Genomic DNA, 17721 nt, shown 5'->3' with positions numbered 1-17721 from the left:
AAATAATAGTTAAATGATTAAAATAATATATAATGTCTATATATCAAATATATAGATTTGATTTTTCATGTATTAATATAATATTTAATATATAATTTATTTATGTTTGAAAAATCTAGTCTATATATTTGACAAATAAACATCATACATATAATATTTTTCTATTATAATCATTTTCGTAATAATTATCTCCTGTCCTTAAAAGATCATTTAGAACAATCATCCTATCAAATTTAAAAGTAATTCGACCAGATGTACCTCTAGTCAAATCATCTTTCGGATAAAATAACTACAGTAAAAAGCGTATGATCTTCTGGAGACTATATCTTTGACTTCAAGAGCTCCATAAACACGAGCGCGGACTATCCCAATGGTATCCCTTACGAAAGATTCAGCAAAAACATTTTTTATATGTTTAGTAATGTGTTCTTTTCAAAATTCTTATTGAATACAATCCATTTTATTCAAGCAAATAACAAATTCCTGTCCGGTACAGAAGACAAATGGTATTTTTGCATCCTCGAAATTGGCTAACCTCTCCGGGTCAAAAAAGAAAAAACATGTCTTATTGGAGAATCACTCAAAGACCCGAAAATTTAAATACATCGATATTTGCGCGGGATAATTCTATTTATCTGAGTTATAATTAAAGTAATTAACGTCAAAGGGTTGTAGTTCGGTTGGGCACAATTGGTGAAGATGATGGTACGATTGACATTGCCATCCACCAAGGTTCAAACCCCAGGAAGCATGTTTGGGCCAAGTTCGACCCCGGATGACTTTGACAGACTGGATGCCAATATTTATGTAATCCAGTTGTTTCCATTATTAAAAAAAAAAAGTAATAAACGGGAAATGTTGACGTGTCCGAGAGCTTCGAGCTGGAGCAATGAATTCCAGTTTGAACCGCCATTCAAAGAGATTGGTGGAGAAGAAAACTGTGTGAGTCGGGCGACTAATATTAAATTGGCATGAGCCACACGATAACTTTCTAGAGACGGAAGCCGTGACGTATCCAAATCTTGTCGCTATAAAGGCGCGGGCAAGCCATTCCTTGTTTCAACTCCAGCCAGAATTATTTGTTGTGAGGAGGCCACGGGCGTGTTAATGCGGGAGTTATGTCGGGGAAATCAGAGGAGGAGGAGGTGCAGTCGTGGGCGGGCAGCCTGCGGCTGGGCAGCCGGCGGCTCTTCGAAAGAACGGAAAGCGTTTTCTCGGGATCCTCTTCGAGAAACCGGCTGGACGATGAGGAGTCCCTCAAATGGGCAGCCATCGAGAAGCTGCCCACATACAACCGCCTGAGGACATCAATTCTGAAAGACGTTCATGGCGAAGTAGATGTAACGGATATCCAGCTGGACACCCGTCAGAAAGTTCTCGACAGGCTTGTCAAAGTTGCGGAGCAGGATAACGAGCAATTTCTCCGTCGCCTTCGTAAGAGAATCGACAGGTTTGGAGATACATATATTCTCACCCTTTCCTTTCTCCCCCCAGTGAAATTCGTGGTTTATTCTTCTAACGTTTGGGGAACTCGTTCATTTTATTTTCAGAGTGGGGATTAAGTTGCCGGAGGTTGAAGTCCGGTACGAGCATCTGAATGTCGACGCCAACGTCCATGTCGGAGGCAGGGCTCTACCTACGCTCATTAACTATTATGCCGATGTATTGGAGGTATATATAATTTATTATTACTACTCTTCGTCTATAGTTTTCTGATGGGGACGAAATATTGGTGGGTAGGCAATTGTAACGTTGAAACCTGGAATGTGAATTCAGGGGCTGCTGGAGTCGCTGCATTTGTACAAGGGCAACAAAACAACCATGAATATTCTTCACGACGTCAGTGGTGTGGTTAAGCCTGGCAGGTAAACCACATGAAAAAGTAATCGTGATTTTTGACTTAGTTAATTGTCCCAAAATTAATATTAAAAATGGGACTTTATTTAGGATTACGCTTCTTCTTGGACCTCCTGCTTCTGGCAAGTCTACGCTCCTCTTGGCTCTCGCAGGAAGGCTGGATAAAACTCTGCGGGTATGAATGCTTTCCTTTCCCTGCTTTTTAAAATATAAGTTGGGATTAATTTGCTTATGTTGGTATACGTCTAGTACATCCTCTCCGTATTTGTGACATATTTTAATAGTTTAATCTAATAATTTTTATTAGGATGGTAGCAAAATTTGAAATTTGTGTTCTTTTTTAAATTTTCTAGTATGTTCTAGCTTTTCTAGAAGTGGTTTTAAAGGGCCATCCTTAAACATCACATATTCGAGGAAAAATTTTAATTTGAAAAAAATAAATCAACTTTGACTATTGAACACTTCTAGTGGGAGCAACTTAAGGGGCACACTCGAACAATTGACTAATAGTGGTTAGGAGTGGGCCCAACCACTCTTAACCAATACCATGAGACCAATGCATAAAAGTGGCTCCAAGCTATTGGCTAAAAATGGTTGGGCCCACTCCTAGCTACTATTAATCGATGGTTTCAATGCAAGAAAAGACCACTATGGGCCAGGAAAATGATTGAAGAGAACAATGTAGAACCAAATGACATTTCTAAAGAAAATAAGAAAACAAGAAATCAAAAATGTTATGTTTCCTAGAATTCACAAAAATAGAGCCAACAAATGTTGAGGAGGTCTTAAAATGTCAAGCATGGAAAGATGCAATGTTAGAAGAATATCAATCAACTATAAAAATGATGTCTGAGCCCTTTTAGTCTTAGAGTGAAGCTTTATGTGTGATGTTTAAGGCGTCTGGTTTTAACGTAAGGTCAAGTTATGAATTTCCCCTTGAGTCTTGCCCATATTCTTTTAAAATTTCTGACATGATTCAACAATTTCATATGAATGGTAACCGTTTTCTAAAAAGATAAATCTTTTCGAAAAATAACCAACTCAAATCGTTGTAGCTTATTGCTACCCGGTAATCAAAGAAACAAAATATGAATGCAGGTTACAGGATCGGTGAAGTACAATGGGCATACCATGGACGAGTTTGTCCCAGAGAGGACATCTGCTTACATTAGTCAGCACGATTTGCATATTGGAGATCTCACTGTGAGGGAAACCTTAGACTTTGCTGCCCGCTGCCAGGGTGTTGGCTCCAGATATGGTATTTATCAATATCAATATCAGTTTTTATCGTTGAATCGTGCTCTCAATTTTCTGTTCCGCTATTTTTTATTAGAGTTATAAACCGGTTAGAATACAATCAGAGAATTTGAATTTTGATGATAAAAATCAGACCAATATAATCAAATTTATACAATTCATTAGAATTTACATGAAAGTTTATGAACGATAGCACTTTAAATTATAAATAGTTTAGAGTTAAGTATCTCGAGAGTTGAAAAATAAATGTAATGATATTTATTTATTTTAATATTTTTAATTAGTAATTAGTCTATTTGTTAAACATGGGTATTAGGTGATACCACTTTTTATTAACTTTACAGTCAACAATCTTTAGAGAAAGATCACTTAATACCTAGAGACCTTAGTTTTAAGTCCTTAATTCACCTACCAACTTACACAACTTTTTAAAGTGAAATCTAACATAAGATTGGCTGAATGACAACTCAGTCATGATTAAAAACCCCACGATAACAACAATTTTGATCATTAGACTATTGATTAGACAATATTAATTCTTGAAAATGATTAGTGCCCGAACTTTTTCCCATTTACAGATATTTTGACCGAGCTTTCCAGGCGAGAGAAGGAACAAGGTATCAAACCTGATCCGGACATAGACATCTTCATGAAGGTTTGTGAATGTCTGTGAGTTAATTAAAATGTTATAATACGCTTCTCCCATGAATTAACAGCCTCACGGAAAATGGGTAACCGTCGTTGCAGGCCACTGCAATAGAGGGACAGGAGACGAATATGATTACAGACTACATCTTAAAGGTAACCCACTTCGTCTCAGAAGTATGTACAGATAACACCTTGTTTGTTATGGCCTTTTCATGGTTTGAGAGATGGAATATTGATGGTTGGAACAGATATTGGGGTTGGACATATGCGCAGACACTCTGGTAGGAAATCAGATGCGCCGAGGTATTTCAGGCGGGCAGAAGAAGAGAGTGACAACGGGAGAGATGATTGTGGGAGCCGCAAGGGCGTTGTTTATGGACGAGATTTCAACGGGTCTGGACAGCTCCACCACATTCCAGATTGTCAAATGTCTACGTCAATACGTTCATGTTTTCAATACAACCATGGTCATTTCGCTCTTACAACCTGCCCCGGAGACGTATGATCTCTTCGACGACGTCATTTTACTTTCCGAAGGTTATCTCGTTTACCACGGCCCCCGTGATGCCATTCTTGATTTCTTCCAGTCCATGGGATTCCGATGCCCGGAAAGGAAAGGCGTCGCCGATTTCTTGCAGGAGGTAAACAACATTATCTTCATTTATGTTATAATATATTCAGATGACTCATCATCCCATACAATATAGTTCTAATTGTTCCACATCATCCTATGAATATAACACAGGTGACTTCACCCATGGACCAAGAACAGTATTGGGCGAACAGAAGTCAAGCGTACCGTTACGTTCCCGTCAAGGAGTTTGCCGACGCATTTCAATCTTTCCACCTCGGACAGAAAATGAGCGCAGAACTCTCAGTTCCGTACGATAAAAGCAAATCTCATCCGGCTGCGCTAACAACGGAGAGATTTGGGTTGAAGAAAGTGGAGCTTTTCAAAGCATGTCTGCAAAGAGAGCTTCTGTTGATGAAGAGGGGCTCCTTCGTCTACATCTTCAAATCCTCCCAGGTGAGGACATAAATCTCTAATTAGCTACTGAATTTGTTGTAATCCAATGATTAATTGCACTCGTGTTTAAATTAGAGTGGGAAACATACGTGTTTGAACTTTGACAGATCACCATAATCGCTTTGATAGTGATGAGCGTGTTCTTCCGAACGAATATGCATCACAGGAATCTGAACGATGGATCCATCTACTACGGAGCCCTCTTCTTTGGGCTGGTTCAGCTCATGTTCAATGGCATGGCGGAACTATCGATGACAATTGACAAACTCCCAGTATATTACAAGCAGAGGGATTTCAAGTTCTATCCCGCTTGGGCATTCTCTCTTCCAACTTGGGTTATGAGAATTCCTCTTTCCGTACTTGAATCTGTCATCTGGACTATTCTCACCTACTATACCATTGGTTTTGCTCCAAGCGCTCACAGGTCACCTCTCTCTCCTATTTTAAGTTAATATTACATGAAGGATAGATTTTTTTTTTGATTTTTTTTTTCACTTTTACTTTCAGTTTGTATTTGTATATGTATTACATTTATTTGATAGTACAGTGTATTTGAATTGAAATTGTATTAGGATGGGTGATCTTTTATATGATCTAATATTTCAGTTAAAGATCACTCAAGTAGTATCAATTAATTTTTTAAGTTATATTTCATTCTTATATGAAAGTTCTTATGAACATTCATGAAACATAAGACAATGAATTTTAATTCTAAAATTACAAAGTTAAATCTAATTCCAATATCATAATATATATGTTAATATTTAGTTTCTATAGAAATAATAGTTACTCGTATAGAATTATAAAATACAAATTTTATAATTAAGATAATAATTTTAAATATTAACTTAATCTATTTTTAAAAAGACTAAAAAGAGACAAAGAAATGATGTGATTTTAAAATAAAAATATTGTGAATGTAAAAAAAATAAGATATTGTAAAGACAAATTAAAATCATTAATAATAACAATAAATTACATTGCATATATTTATCTATAAAATGTTGAAACCGAAATTTTGAAATGTTGTCCTAAGATTTCAATATATACTAGAATATCTTTTAAAGTCAAAATCATATGCAAGATCCATCATTATTCTACAATTCAAAACTAAGTATTTGTCAATCTAATATTAATAAATGTATAATATTATTTTACAGAATTTTTGCCGCACTCAAATGAAGAAACTTCCAAAACTCAAAACCTACATTTACCTATTCTTATTATTAAACTTATCGTATAAAAATATGTATATTTGATGAGTCAAAAGAGATATGGTATGTGGGGTCCAGTGTACAGCGACAAAACTTAAAGGGGTCGAAAATTTCCATTGAAGTCGTCAATCAACACCTGTCCCGAGAGCGCCCACATAGATTCCTCAATACGTTTCGATTGAAAACGTCCGCAGATTTGTTTGTTGTTGATTTTAACGTTCTTAGAAGTTTTTGGTCTTCCACGTGCCCAACACTGACCATATAATTTGGGAGAACTTCTATCTAAAGGGGATAAAATAATGTCTTATCAGAAAGGCATTGATGACATTGTTCTATTTTATACATAGGGCCCACGGGTTATGACCGCACCCTTATCGATTTGTAAATCGGATTATTCATTAAAAAAAAATATTATATATTTTATTAAAATTAGATAAAATAGTTTCAATCTCTATCTAAAATAGTTTTGTTAAATATTTAAATTAAAAGCAATTATATATACATTTAATCGTTATTATGTGTTGTAATTAAATTTTTTTTAATTAAGCATGAGTAGACTTGAATCCAAGACCTCTTAAATAAGAGACTTACAATTTATCATTGTGTTGTAGGCTCTTGCCTAATTTTATTTAAAATTTTATTTAAAAAATTAAATTAAATTTTAAATAAAGAATAATTTTTTATTATAATAAAATTATTTTTGAAATTGATAAATTAGTAATATTTTAAAAAGCTTAATCCATAATTACACTTGTGTAATTTGTTATAGATATTTAAATAATACATTTGTAACAAATAAGTTTTTCTTCTTTTTAATTTTTTTTTCTAGTTGGTTATTCTTATGAGTTCCCATCAACTAACTTCACTTTGTCATGTATGTACAAATGCAGGTTTTTTCGACAATTATTGTTGCTTTTTGTACTTTCTCAAGCTGCATTGGGACTTTTCAGATTCATAGCCTCTGTAGGAAGGAATCGAATTGTGGCAAACACATTTGGCTCATTTGGCCTCTTAATACTTTTTGTTCTTGGGGGATTCATCATTTCCAGAGGTAATTACACATTATTTTCTCTTGATTAACATATATAGGTGAATAAATGAATATAACTAACACTTTGTTGTGCTTTATTTGCTTATACCAGATGATATTAAAGGCTGGTGGATATGGGGATACTGGATTTCTCCTCTCATGTATGCTCAAAACGGAATTGCAGTAAACGAGTTCTTAGCAAGTAGATGGAGAAATGTTAGTAACCTATATATATTTACTTTTCAATACTTCTAAACTAGTAGAAGATGATTTTGTATATCAGACTTAAGGTGCTCGCTATCTTGACAGGAAACGGATAATATTGGTGTGAAGTTGCTACATTCTCGTGGATTATTTTCTGATAAATGGTGGTATTGGCTATCTGTTGGGGCATTATTGGGATACAATGTTCTCTTTAATGTGCTCTACACACTGGCATTACATTATCTTGATCGTAAGTATGAGCATTGGCATTGAAATGATTTATACTTTCCTTTTAGTGATTAACTGTATAATAATGTCTTTTATCTATTTCCTCAGCATTGGGAAAGCCGCAAGCAACAATTTCAGAAGAGGACTTGAAACGTAAAAATATTTCTACAACTGGTTTTCATAGTAGAGCCATTCATGAGAATGGGGTTGAAATGCAAAACATCTCAGGAAGGGTCCTTGGAGAAATTCAATCAGCGAGTAAGGAGACTTTGTCATTGATGCTTTATAGTTTTATGCGAAAAGAGTTGTTGATGATTATTTTTAACAATGAATGGTTCATACGACACAATACTTGTTGAAGGTTTTGCATATGGAGTAGCAAGTTAAGTAGACTTAGTCTTAGAAGAAACTCCATGTTTAATTGTACTTGATTTGAATCAACATTGGGATGAGTGACCTCCCAACAAGATTTAATGTTTTATTTCCATAAGCATTACCTAAACACAATAAGCGTTATATTCAATCGGATAAAAAATAAATTCTTATAAATTATTCATTATAAACCATAATACATTTAATCTAATAATTATAGAATTACAATCGTAATAGCAATATCATGAATTTTTTTTAACATTAATGGTAAATAGGTCGGAGAAGTTCACGACGGAAAAGTAGCAGTGTTTCAAACAGATCTGATTCCATAGTGGCAAGCGCCCGTGAGGCAGGCAAGAAAGGAATGGTTTTGCCCTTCCAACCGCTCTCCATGGCCTTCCACAACGTCAGCTACTTTGTCGATATGCCCGACGTATGTTAATTGAATTCATTGTTTAATGCAAAATGCGAAATAAGTTAACCATTTGACTAACTTTTACTTACTGTTGAATCACTAGTTATTATTATTGATTTTGTTACGAGAAATCCCAAATTAATTGAAATTATATGATGGTGCAGGAAATGAGACAACAAGGAATAACAGAGAACCGACTTCAGTTACTGCGTGAAGTGAGCGGAACATTCAGGCCAGGTGTGTTGACATGCTTGATGGGGGTGAGCGGGGCAGGGAAGACGACATTGATGGATGTTCTCGCAGGAAGGAAAACAGGGGGGTACATAGAAGGCTCTATCACCATCTCTGGTTACCCCAAGAAACAGGAAACATTTGCTCGAATCTCTGGTTATTGCGAACAGAACGATATACATTCTCCCTGTGTCACAGTCTACGAATCCCTCATATACTCTGCCTGGCTTCGTCTTCCTCGTGAAGTCGATCGCCAAACCAGAGAGGTATGTTTTAATATTGCTTATGTCATACGTTCTCTCAAATAGGTTTGATCATAATCTGACCTTTAAATGATGCTATTCGATGTAAAAACGTGCTACCTTTTTTGCATTGATCAATACGAGTGTGGAAAACGTTTGTGTTGAACAGATGTTTGTGGAGGAAGTTATGAGTCTGGTGGAGCTGGAAAACTTGAAAGGAGCTCTGGTGGGTCTGCCCGGAATGAGAGGGCTGTCGACAGAACAGAGAAAGAGGCTGACAATTGCAGTGGAATTGGTGGCGAATCCGTCCATTATATTCATGGACGAGCCAACGTCAGGACTGGATGCCAGAGCAGCAGCAATCGTTATGCGAACTGTCCGCAACACTGTGGACACGGGAAGGACTGTGGTGTGCACCATTCATCAGCCAAGCATAGACATATTCGAGGCCTTCGACGAGGTAATTATTTGCACATGATTCGAATAAACTTATTAGATGCTAGATGTTGTGGGTGGGGAAATGATTTGTGGAATGGTGCAGCTGGTGCTGATGAAGCGTGGAGGGCAGATGATATACGTGGGGCCGCTGGGTCACCATTCGAAGGATCTGATTGAGTACTTTGAGGCAGTTGAAGGCGTGCCCAAGATAACAGAGGGCTACAATCCGGCCACGTGGATGTTGGAGTCGACTTCTGTCGGGACTGAGATTCGACTCGGAGTTGATTTTGCAGAAGTGTATCGCAATTCCCATCTGTACCAGTAAGTATTGTTGCTGGTGATATCAACTATATAATTACAATTCATGTCTGGGCCATTTCCGTCATGAGTGAGTTGTGTTTTTGGTAATTGGCAGGAGAAACGAGGCTCTGATAAAGGAGCTGAGCGTGCCGGCCCCAGGGTCGAAGGATATATACTTTGAGTCGCAGTATTCGCAGTCTTTTGTCATCCAGACGTGGGCGTGCCTGTGGAAGCAACACTGGTCATATTGGCGGAACCCAGAATACAATGCGATTCGCTTCTTTTTCACATTGATGGTGGCTTTGATTTTTGGCACTATTTTCTGGAGGGTTGGGAATAAGACGTAAGGCTACGGTTTCGCTTTGTTTCCCTTCAAGTAGGAATCCTAGCCCATCCTTTTGTCTAACTTTGCGTTTATTGTGAATTGTGATGCAGAGGAGAGCAAAAAAGTGTTGGCAATGCAATGGGATCGTTGTTTGCGTCCGTCATATTTTTGGGCGTGAATAATGCATCATCAGTCGAGCCAGTTGTAGATGTTGAAAGAACAGTCTTCTATAGAGAAAAGGCTGCAGGGATGTACTCTGCCCTCCCCTATGCACTTGCACAGGTAAGTCGTTCACAGTTGAGGATATTATAAACTATCTGAAAATCAAAGAAAACAGGACTTATTTTTCTATGATTTCTCTATAACCAGATTATTTCTTTCCTTTTGATTGGAATAAGACGAGTAGAAATTCATTGTAATCGATTAACAGAAAATAGGGTGCGTTGTACAGCTCATCTAATCAATATATAGCATCATAGAAAGTACAGTAGAAAGAATGACAAACTAATGTGTGTTGGAAGCTACCTTAGCCAAAGAAGTTGTAACTGTTGAAACCTTCATTTTGAGTCTACTAACATGGGAGTGCATACAGCAAACTCACCGCATAAAAAGAAAAAGTGTATGATTCTGCAACTTGCTCCAACTTCTTGTATGTTAGCCGATTCGGTAGATTCAAACTTATATTGAATTTGCCAAATCATAAGTGAATTTCGAGACTAGACTATCTCAGCTAACTGAGTACTACATCAGATTTTAAAATAGCCTTGATGGCAGACCACTTCATTCATGACGTTCCTTAGCTGTTCCTTGGTATTCATATATCATTTGATCATCATGAAATTCTTCTAGATTGTCCTTGAATTGCTTACCTTCTCCATTGCTAACCGCGTCTCCATATTCTTTCAAACTGAATAGTCAGAGGAGAAGAAAAAATGTACATAATTATTTTCTTTGGAGTGATTTAGATTGTGATATTGCTATCAAGATTTAGCTGTCTGATTTTGAGTTAAACTCACTGACCCATGTTTCATGAACAGTGATTCAACATGAATCCATCTCTCATGAGAATAAATAAAACACTTAGCAATCATTGGATCTAGGTGATGCTGGGTGAAGCACCGGTACTTCCCGAGAGGTCACTCATCCTAGTACTACTCCAACATGAGCAAGCTTAACTACAAAGTTTCCTCCATGGTTAAACCCAAAGCTTGCAACCCCATTTGCAAAACTTTCACCAAGTGTTGTGCCTTATGAACTTCTTTTTAATATTTAATGTACATACATTGTTTACTCTAATTAAATTTAGAAAGATAATAAGAAATTCTCTTGTTTGATGTTGGCTAATCTTCAATTAAAATATTTCAACTTGATCCAAAAAAAAATATTTAACTTTTTTTCTTCAAATTCACGAAAATATAATGATTTTTTTCTAATTTTTTTTTTTTTTTTCTGTCAAAAAAAAATGCATGTCATGGAGAACAAATAGTGAAATTTTCATGCAAATCTATTTTGTTTTCTATTCTTTGAAATTTGATCGCAAGATGTATTTTCTATGGAGGATAGTCGCATCCCTTTTGTTCTATACTCTAATGATTAAAGAATATTGAATCTTTATTGGCTAAACATTCTAATAAGAGTTGTTGGTGCAGGTGTTAATTGAAGTACCGTATGTTTTCATTCAAGCAGTAATATATGGAATAATTGTGTATGCAATGGTTGACTATAAGTGGGAGGCAGCAAAGTTCTTTTGGTTCTTTTTCTTCATGTACTTCACATTCTTATATTTCACATTTTACGGGATGATGACATCATCTCTCACTCCGAATTCAAATATAGCTATGATTGTATCCTCAGCTTTCTATGGAATTTGGATGCTTTTTTGCGGCTTTATAATTCCTCGCAAAGTGAGTATTACTATCAACACTCACACAATGATATGACAATTGTTCTTGATTAATGATAATATAAACTAAGTGCATATTTATTGGCATGACAGAAAATTCCAGTGTGGTGGAGATGGTACTACTGGGCAGACCCTGTTGCATGGACACTCTATGGCTTGATCGCTTCACAATTTGGAGATCTTGATAATATCATAACCAAAACTGATGGCACTAAAGAAACACTCAAGCATTTCTTGAAGAGTTATTATGGATTTAGACATGATTTTTTAGGAGTAACTGCAGGTTTTGTGGTAGGATGGGGTGTTCTCTTCGCCTTTATCTTTGCCTTCGCCATTAAATTTCTTAACTTCCAAAATAGATAGATGTTGAAGGGGAGCTTGCCAAGACATTTTTGTATATATGCCAAAATGATAAGCAATTCATAGACATTCTCTCACCTAACCTGAATTCATATTTTATGTGTTCATGTTTAGTCATAAAACCTCTATAAAGAGAAATAGAGTGTCATTAAAGCCCACTAATATTTCAATGGCTGATTTTGTGTTCTTGAAACCCTCTAAATTTAACTATTCTTTAATTGGAATAAGTTATTAAGTATATTTCTATTTCACCTTTACAAGAGTTTGTGTGATCAGCTCTAAATTAAAAATAAACTTAATGAAGTTATTAAAATGGTATGAAATATGATAAATGTTTAATAATGTTAGCACTATCATGGTAACCCAACTATCATATTTTCGTATGCATCTATATTTATATTTTTATTGACTTGTAGAGACAAAATTATTAAATATTAGATTTTGCTAGATCTTGTTTTTGCTTACTATGTGATTTTCTACAAAATAGGAGAGGTTGGAATAGTTGTTAGAATTTAATTGAATATGAAAAAATAAAACTAAAATTATATTAGTATCTACAAAACAATGAAAAAGAATGTGAGGTAATAAAGGATTGAAAAAAAAATGTATTAGACATTTTTATTGTGCCTCAAAATAAAATAAGCATAAAAATATAATAATTTAAAAGATTGAGCAATTAAAATCAATATCCAATTGAAAATCTTGAAAATTTTCAAATTCTTGTAATATAACTTTGAATCTACCTACCTTACCCATTCATATTGAAAATTACTACTATCACAAACTTTATATTCTTAAATCTCTTTCAAATATCGTACCACTTTTTATTACAAATATATCTACCCAAATATTCTTATTGTCAAAAATATATGCATTAACAGATAATTTAACATTAATTTTAAAGATAAATGTGATTTATTTTATTTCTATATTATTTTGCATAAAGTATAACTAATATAATTAGTACATTAGTTCCTTCATCTCATTTTCTAACAAGAGATAAATACAAGAATTTAACTAAAGAAAAGAAAAATGAAGGTGTCATCTTGAAAACATTTTGGCCAAAATATAGTCACCATCATTTCTCACCCAAAATTTGGTTGGTTATTAATTCTTTGAAGTAATACATAAACTTGTCCAACTAAACACACAAGTCATAATTATATAAGAGACTATTATCAATAAGTTTTTTTTATTTCATTTGACTATCATATTAGAAAAGTTTAAGCATGAAAATTCCATACAATTTCTACACCCAATTTTCAAAACCTTATTTACAACCTTAATAAACTTGGTGTACCAAATTTTCTAAAATTACATAATAAGAGTAAAATCTTGATGAAATACTAGTAATCAACACATACCATTAACTAAAATCTTAGGCAATTTGTTATTGGAGCTAGGAAGTAGTTTCAAGGTTATGCATTTGCAATTTACACTAGGTCTCATTGCAGGCCATAGCTTTGATCCCATTTTTGACACATCACTTCATCAGGAAGCATTGGTCATAATTTTTTTAAGCTAACTTAAAGAGAATCTAGAAAAGACCAAGAAAACTCATTTAGGCCTATTTGTCATTATGAGGGTTGGGGGAGAATCTTAAATAGTCGATGTTATGATATTCTCAAGTAGATAAAGTAGGAATATTTTCAATGGAGAATTTAGTGATAATATATTATTTAAGGTATTTAGGAAAAAATAAAGACAAGGATAAACAACAATGACCCAAAATTATTGTTGATGAGAAGTTAAACCATCTAGAAAGAAAATGTGGATGAAGTAGAACAATAAGTGGATGAGAAAATGGGACATAAACATGAAAATATACCCAAAAATAATAGAGAGATAATAAGATTCATGGTTGAAAAAATAATTTTTTCCATGTTGATTAAGTAAATCAATCAAGGAAATCTCGTTATGTCGGGACTATCATGGTAGCCCAACTATCATATTTTTCTATGCATTTATGTTTTTATTTTTATTAACTTATTTGAGACAAAATTCTAAATATTAGTTTTCTCTAGATCTTTTTTTCCTTACTATTTAATTTTATACAAACTAAGAGAGGCTAGAATAGTTGCTAGAATTTGAATACAAAACATAAAACTAAAATTATATTAATATCTACAAACAATTATACAAAATAAGAGGTAATAAAGGATTGAACTAGATCATGTTGGGTGTTTGTATTGTGCCTCAAAATTTAATAAAGAAAAAAATATATAAAGTTTTGAAAGACTAGGTAATTAAAATAAATATTCAATTGAAATTATTGTAATATTCAAATTCTTTTAAATTGACTTTGAATCTACCTACCTTAGCCATTCACATTGAGAATTATTACTATCACAAGTTATATTCTTAAATTTTTTTCATATACTTGTATTAAAAATATTTCTACCTAAGTATTGTTTATGTGAAAAATAGATACACCAATTTATATAACTTAATGGGTATGTGCAGGATCACGGTCAACTAAACTATGCACTTAACTGGCAATGAAAAACTAACAAATCAAGGTTTTGTCAACTTGGCGCACAGTTTTAAAGTAGTTATGAACTTTATATCAAAAAGTTAAAAGAAAAAATCTATACGAAATTGAATGTTGTTTCTAAACTACTAGGCCCTATCTGAAGAACAAAAATTGATTGATCAAAATTTTGAATTTTAATGCAATGATACACAAATTTCAACATGAAAATAAGAAGTACGTGTATGTCTGACTACCTTAACCAAAATCAAATACTAATATCTTTTAATAAGATTCTAGCTATAAGAAGTACACTAATGCCCAAATGTGACGAATATTTTTAGGTAAATTTTTATTCCAAATAAATAATTAATTATGAATATTCTACTACAACATTTTCAAAATAAAAAAAATCTCATGTTTGACCACATTAACTAATTCAAACTTTTTAAAATTAAATTTTTATTTTATTTTCCTATAGTAGGTGAAGCATAGAATGTGAGGCATCTATTGAATTCCAAAAATCTTAAACCATTTGAAAGTTATAGTGATTTTTCAATGAGTATGTCAATCAACACTTTGTAGCTAGCTCCATTAGAGAATAAGTAATAACTACTCACTAAACTCATAATTTGACAAACATTATATTAGTGGAAATTTAAGAACGTTGTAAAGGAACTCTTTTTGTTACAACAAATTTGGATGGAAAAAAAGTCATCAACTACATGGTCAAAGTCAGAAGCACTCAATAATTGGCCATAAATGCATTTTTGGGATGTTTTTGGTGTTGATCATGAAGGGTTAGTATCCAAAGAAAAACCAAGCCTAATCAAGTACCCGTTCCCAAATCGGATACCCATTCCCAAATCAGATACCTAATTTGCCCAAACTTTTTTAGATTAATATTTTTTAAAAAAATTAAAAGAATCAAAAGTTTCATTTACAATTTTTTTTAATAATACTATGACCCTTTTTCAAGATCCTTCATATGTTTTTTTAAAGGCTTTGGGACCCTTAACCATACATATAACACTTCTAAAGGATCAAAAGGGGTCATAGGGTACCCTTTGACACTCTTCGACCCATTCGGTCACAATATGTGTATTTATGGGTCCTAGGACCCATAACCACATAAATGATGTGATCTAATAGCTCAAAAGTAGTCCTAGAATACCCTATGACCACTTTTGACCCATTTGATGACATTAAGTGTGTTGGCTTGGTTTTTCACCTTGCATAATTTTGTTACACTCTATAGTGAAAAAACCAATAGTCCTATGTTTTAAATAAGAGATATAAAAAAACCTAGATGAAATTATAAAAATTTCATGAAACCCTTGTTATGTGCCCTAGTTTTTCAAAATTTTGGAAAGTAGTGTTTTATAAAAACTTATGTGGGAAGCTTATTACCCTAAGGTTTTATCTTTACCTTGTCTTGTATTTATTTTAGAATTACTTTCCCATAATTTAATTATCTTTTCCTGTAAACCATTACCTTAACTTTGGTTTTACCTTCGTTAATTCCTTAACACTTTCTCAGAGTTTTTAACCACTACAAGGTTTTCATTTGATAATCGTTGCTCTTTGGAAAATCAACGATGAGCGCTTGCCCACATCGAGAATTTGCTTGACCTTTAGCAAATGCAAGGAAGGACCTAATTGTCACGTAGCTCTTTGTGACATTAGCTTCTAAATGTGCCACAAAAAACTAAATGTGTTAGAACTGTCAGATAGTTGTTAGAGCATGTTGGAAATTTCAAGCCATCTCATTGGTCAAGCTGAGTAGTGGGGTTACCTTTTTGTATTATGCAATTGCACTATTGATCTTTGGAAGATATACGGTAGACATATTACTGCAATAAAAATATGTATGAAGTTTAGCTAATGCAGGAAAGCGCCCTAATGACACGTGTATTAGGTGATGTCATGCATCCCAATTTTAAAAAGGTGTTGAAATAGTTGGCAAATGTCAAACACATTGGAAAAAGCAGCATATTTTATTGGCTACTTATGATGACTAGATTGTAAAAGGGGTAAGATATATGACATCATTGATCTTTGGAAGATCAATGGAAGGTGCATTCTCATTGTATAAAAATGACCAAAGATTAACTAAAGCGAGGAAGCACCTACTTGCCACGTGGACAATTGGGGCTAGTCATTCAAAGGGCCACCTAATCATGCCAAGTTAGAGCGTATGCCAACATGGTACATGATGATTGGTGGAGTAGTTTATGTGTTCATTTACTTGGATAATGATTGTATTAGTGAGCTCGAAACATTGAAATCGAACTTGTAAAGTTATAAGGAATTCTATGACTGTCGATCTTCAAAATGATCGATGATCAATGCTTTCCCGAAATATAGAAGTGCTCAAACATTATGAAATGCGGGGATGTGCCTTATTGATGTGTGGTCATTTCCAAAAAGGGTTAATGCAGTCTTTTTTATTTTTAAACCGAGCTATCTAATTCTTGATGATTGATGGTGGAATTTCAAACTTCACGGCACGATAGGGAATGTGACTGTTGAAGTATTAACTTTGATCAATGTTGTTTCGTGTGAGCTTAATGTTGTAATAAAATTTCCAATTCTCCATTATTGAGAAATAAGATTGTAGAATTCTCACAATGCAAAGATTTCCAAAGCTAAGGGCAAGATTTTCCAAGGGTTTCGACATATTGCTAAGTGATTTCCAAAAAAGAAAAAGTGGGAAAAACGAGTAAGTCGTCTAAGCTTATAGAAAATTGAGAAGTTTTAATTGCATTAGGATAAATTTTAAACATGCCTCCATTAAAGGATTTTTTAGGAAAAGTAGATTATCTAAAGAGGGCGGTACATGATGATTTCCTAGAACAAATGTCATAATCTATGAATGAATTAGCTAGGGGAAAAGAGCTCATTCCAAAAAACCTTAGGTTATTGGTCAGTAAATGTTTTTATGATAAAGTAAATTGGTTAAGGGATGCAAAAGTGTTTGTTGGAGGATTAGGGCTTTTTCGAAAATGGTTTACAAAAAGAAAATTAGATACTCCAATGAACAATGTATGGGAATTTGATATAAGTAAATTGATTGTTCCAGGAGTTTTCTTCGATGATGATCTGCTAGAAGTAATGGAAATTAAGTATTACCCAATTACCAAAATTATAAAGAACCATGTGGGTGATAATATCTTTAGGGTTTCACCTAAAATGAGCAG

The 17721-nt window shown here is 34.0% G+C and overlaps 1 protein-coding gene across 1 annotated transcript; it reads left to right on the top strand.

Moving 5' to 3' along the window:
- The first annotated feature begins 1049 nt into the window (after nucleotides 1-1049).
- LOC149556826 (pleiotropic drug resistance protein 1-like) lies at nucleotides 1050-12289 on the top strand. The gene is made up of 22 exons (XM_089831384.1): nucleotides 1050-1450; nucleotides 1551-1671; nucleotides 1777-1865; nucleotides 1948-2032; nucleotides 2956-3115; nucleotides 3693-3769; nucleotides 3862-3915; nucleotides 4011-4403; nucleotides 4508-4789; nucleotides 4897-5213; nucleotides 6894-7054; nucleotides 7146-7249; nucleotides 7343-7487; nucleotides 7574-7723; nucleotides 8113-8270; nucleotides 8417-8749; nucleotides 8895-9185; nucleotides 9267-9484; nucleotides 9579-9806; nucleotides 9899-10070; nucleotides 11438-11692; nucleotides 11785-12289. Exons 1-22 carry the CDS (start codon nucleotides 1119-1121, stop codon nucleotides 12052-12054), a joined length of 4395 nt encoding a protein of 1464 aa, XP_089687510.1. The 5' UTR covers nucleotides 1050-1118; the 3' UTR covers nucleotides 12055-12289.
- The last annotated feature ends 5432 nt before the right edge of the window (nucleotides 12290-17721 follow it).

The sequence above is a fragment of the Cupressus sempervirens genome, chromosome 5, assembly GCF_028749045.1.
Source record: "Cupressus sempervirens isolate cs-2001-9-10 chromosome 5, ASM2874904v1, whole genome shotgun sequence".
Lineage (NCBI taxonomy): Eukaryota > Viridiplantae > Streptophyta > Pinopsida > Cupressales > Cupressaceae > Cupressus > Cupressus sempervirens.
This window is presented reverse-complemented; position numbering and strand designations above follow the sequence as displayed.

Bases quoted from the DNA above. Each gene is read 5' to 3' on its own strand.
- LOC149556826 (XM_089831384.1), top strand. From the start codon at position 1,119: ATGTCGGGGAAATCAGAGGAGGAGGAGGTGCAGTCGTGGGCGGGCAGC. The intron at 4,404-4,507 runs GTAAACAACATT...AATATAACACAG, and splicing joins TCGCCGATTTCTTGCAGGAG to GTGACTTCACCCATGGACCA. The intron at 5,214-6,893 runs GTCACCTCTCTC...GTACAAATGCAG, and splicing joins TTTGCTCCAAGCGCTCACAG to GTTTTTTCGACAATTATTGT.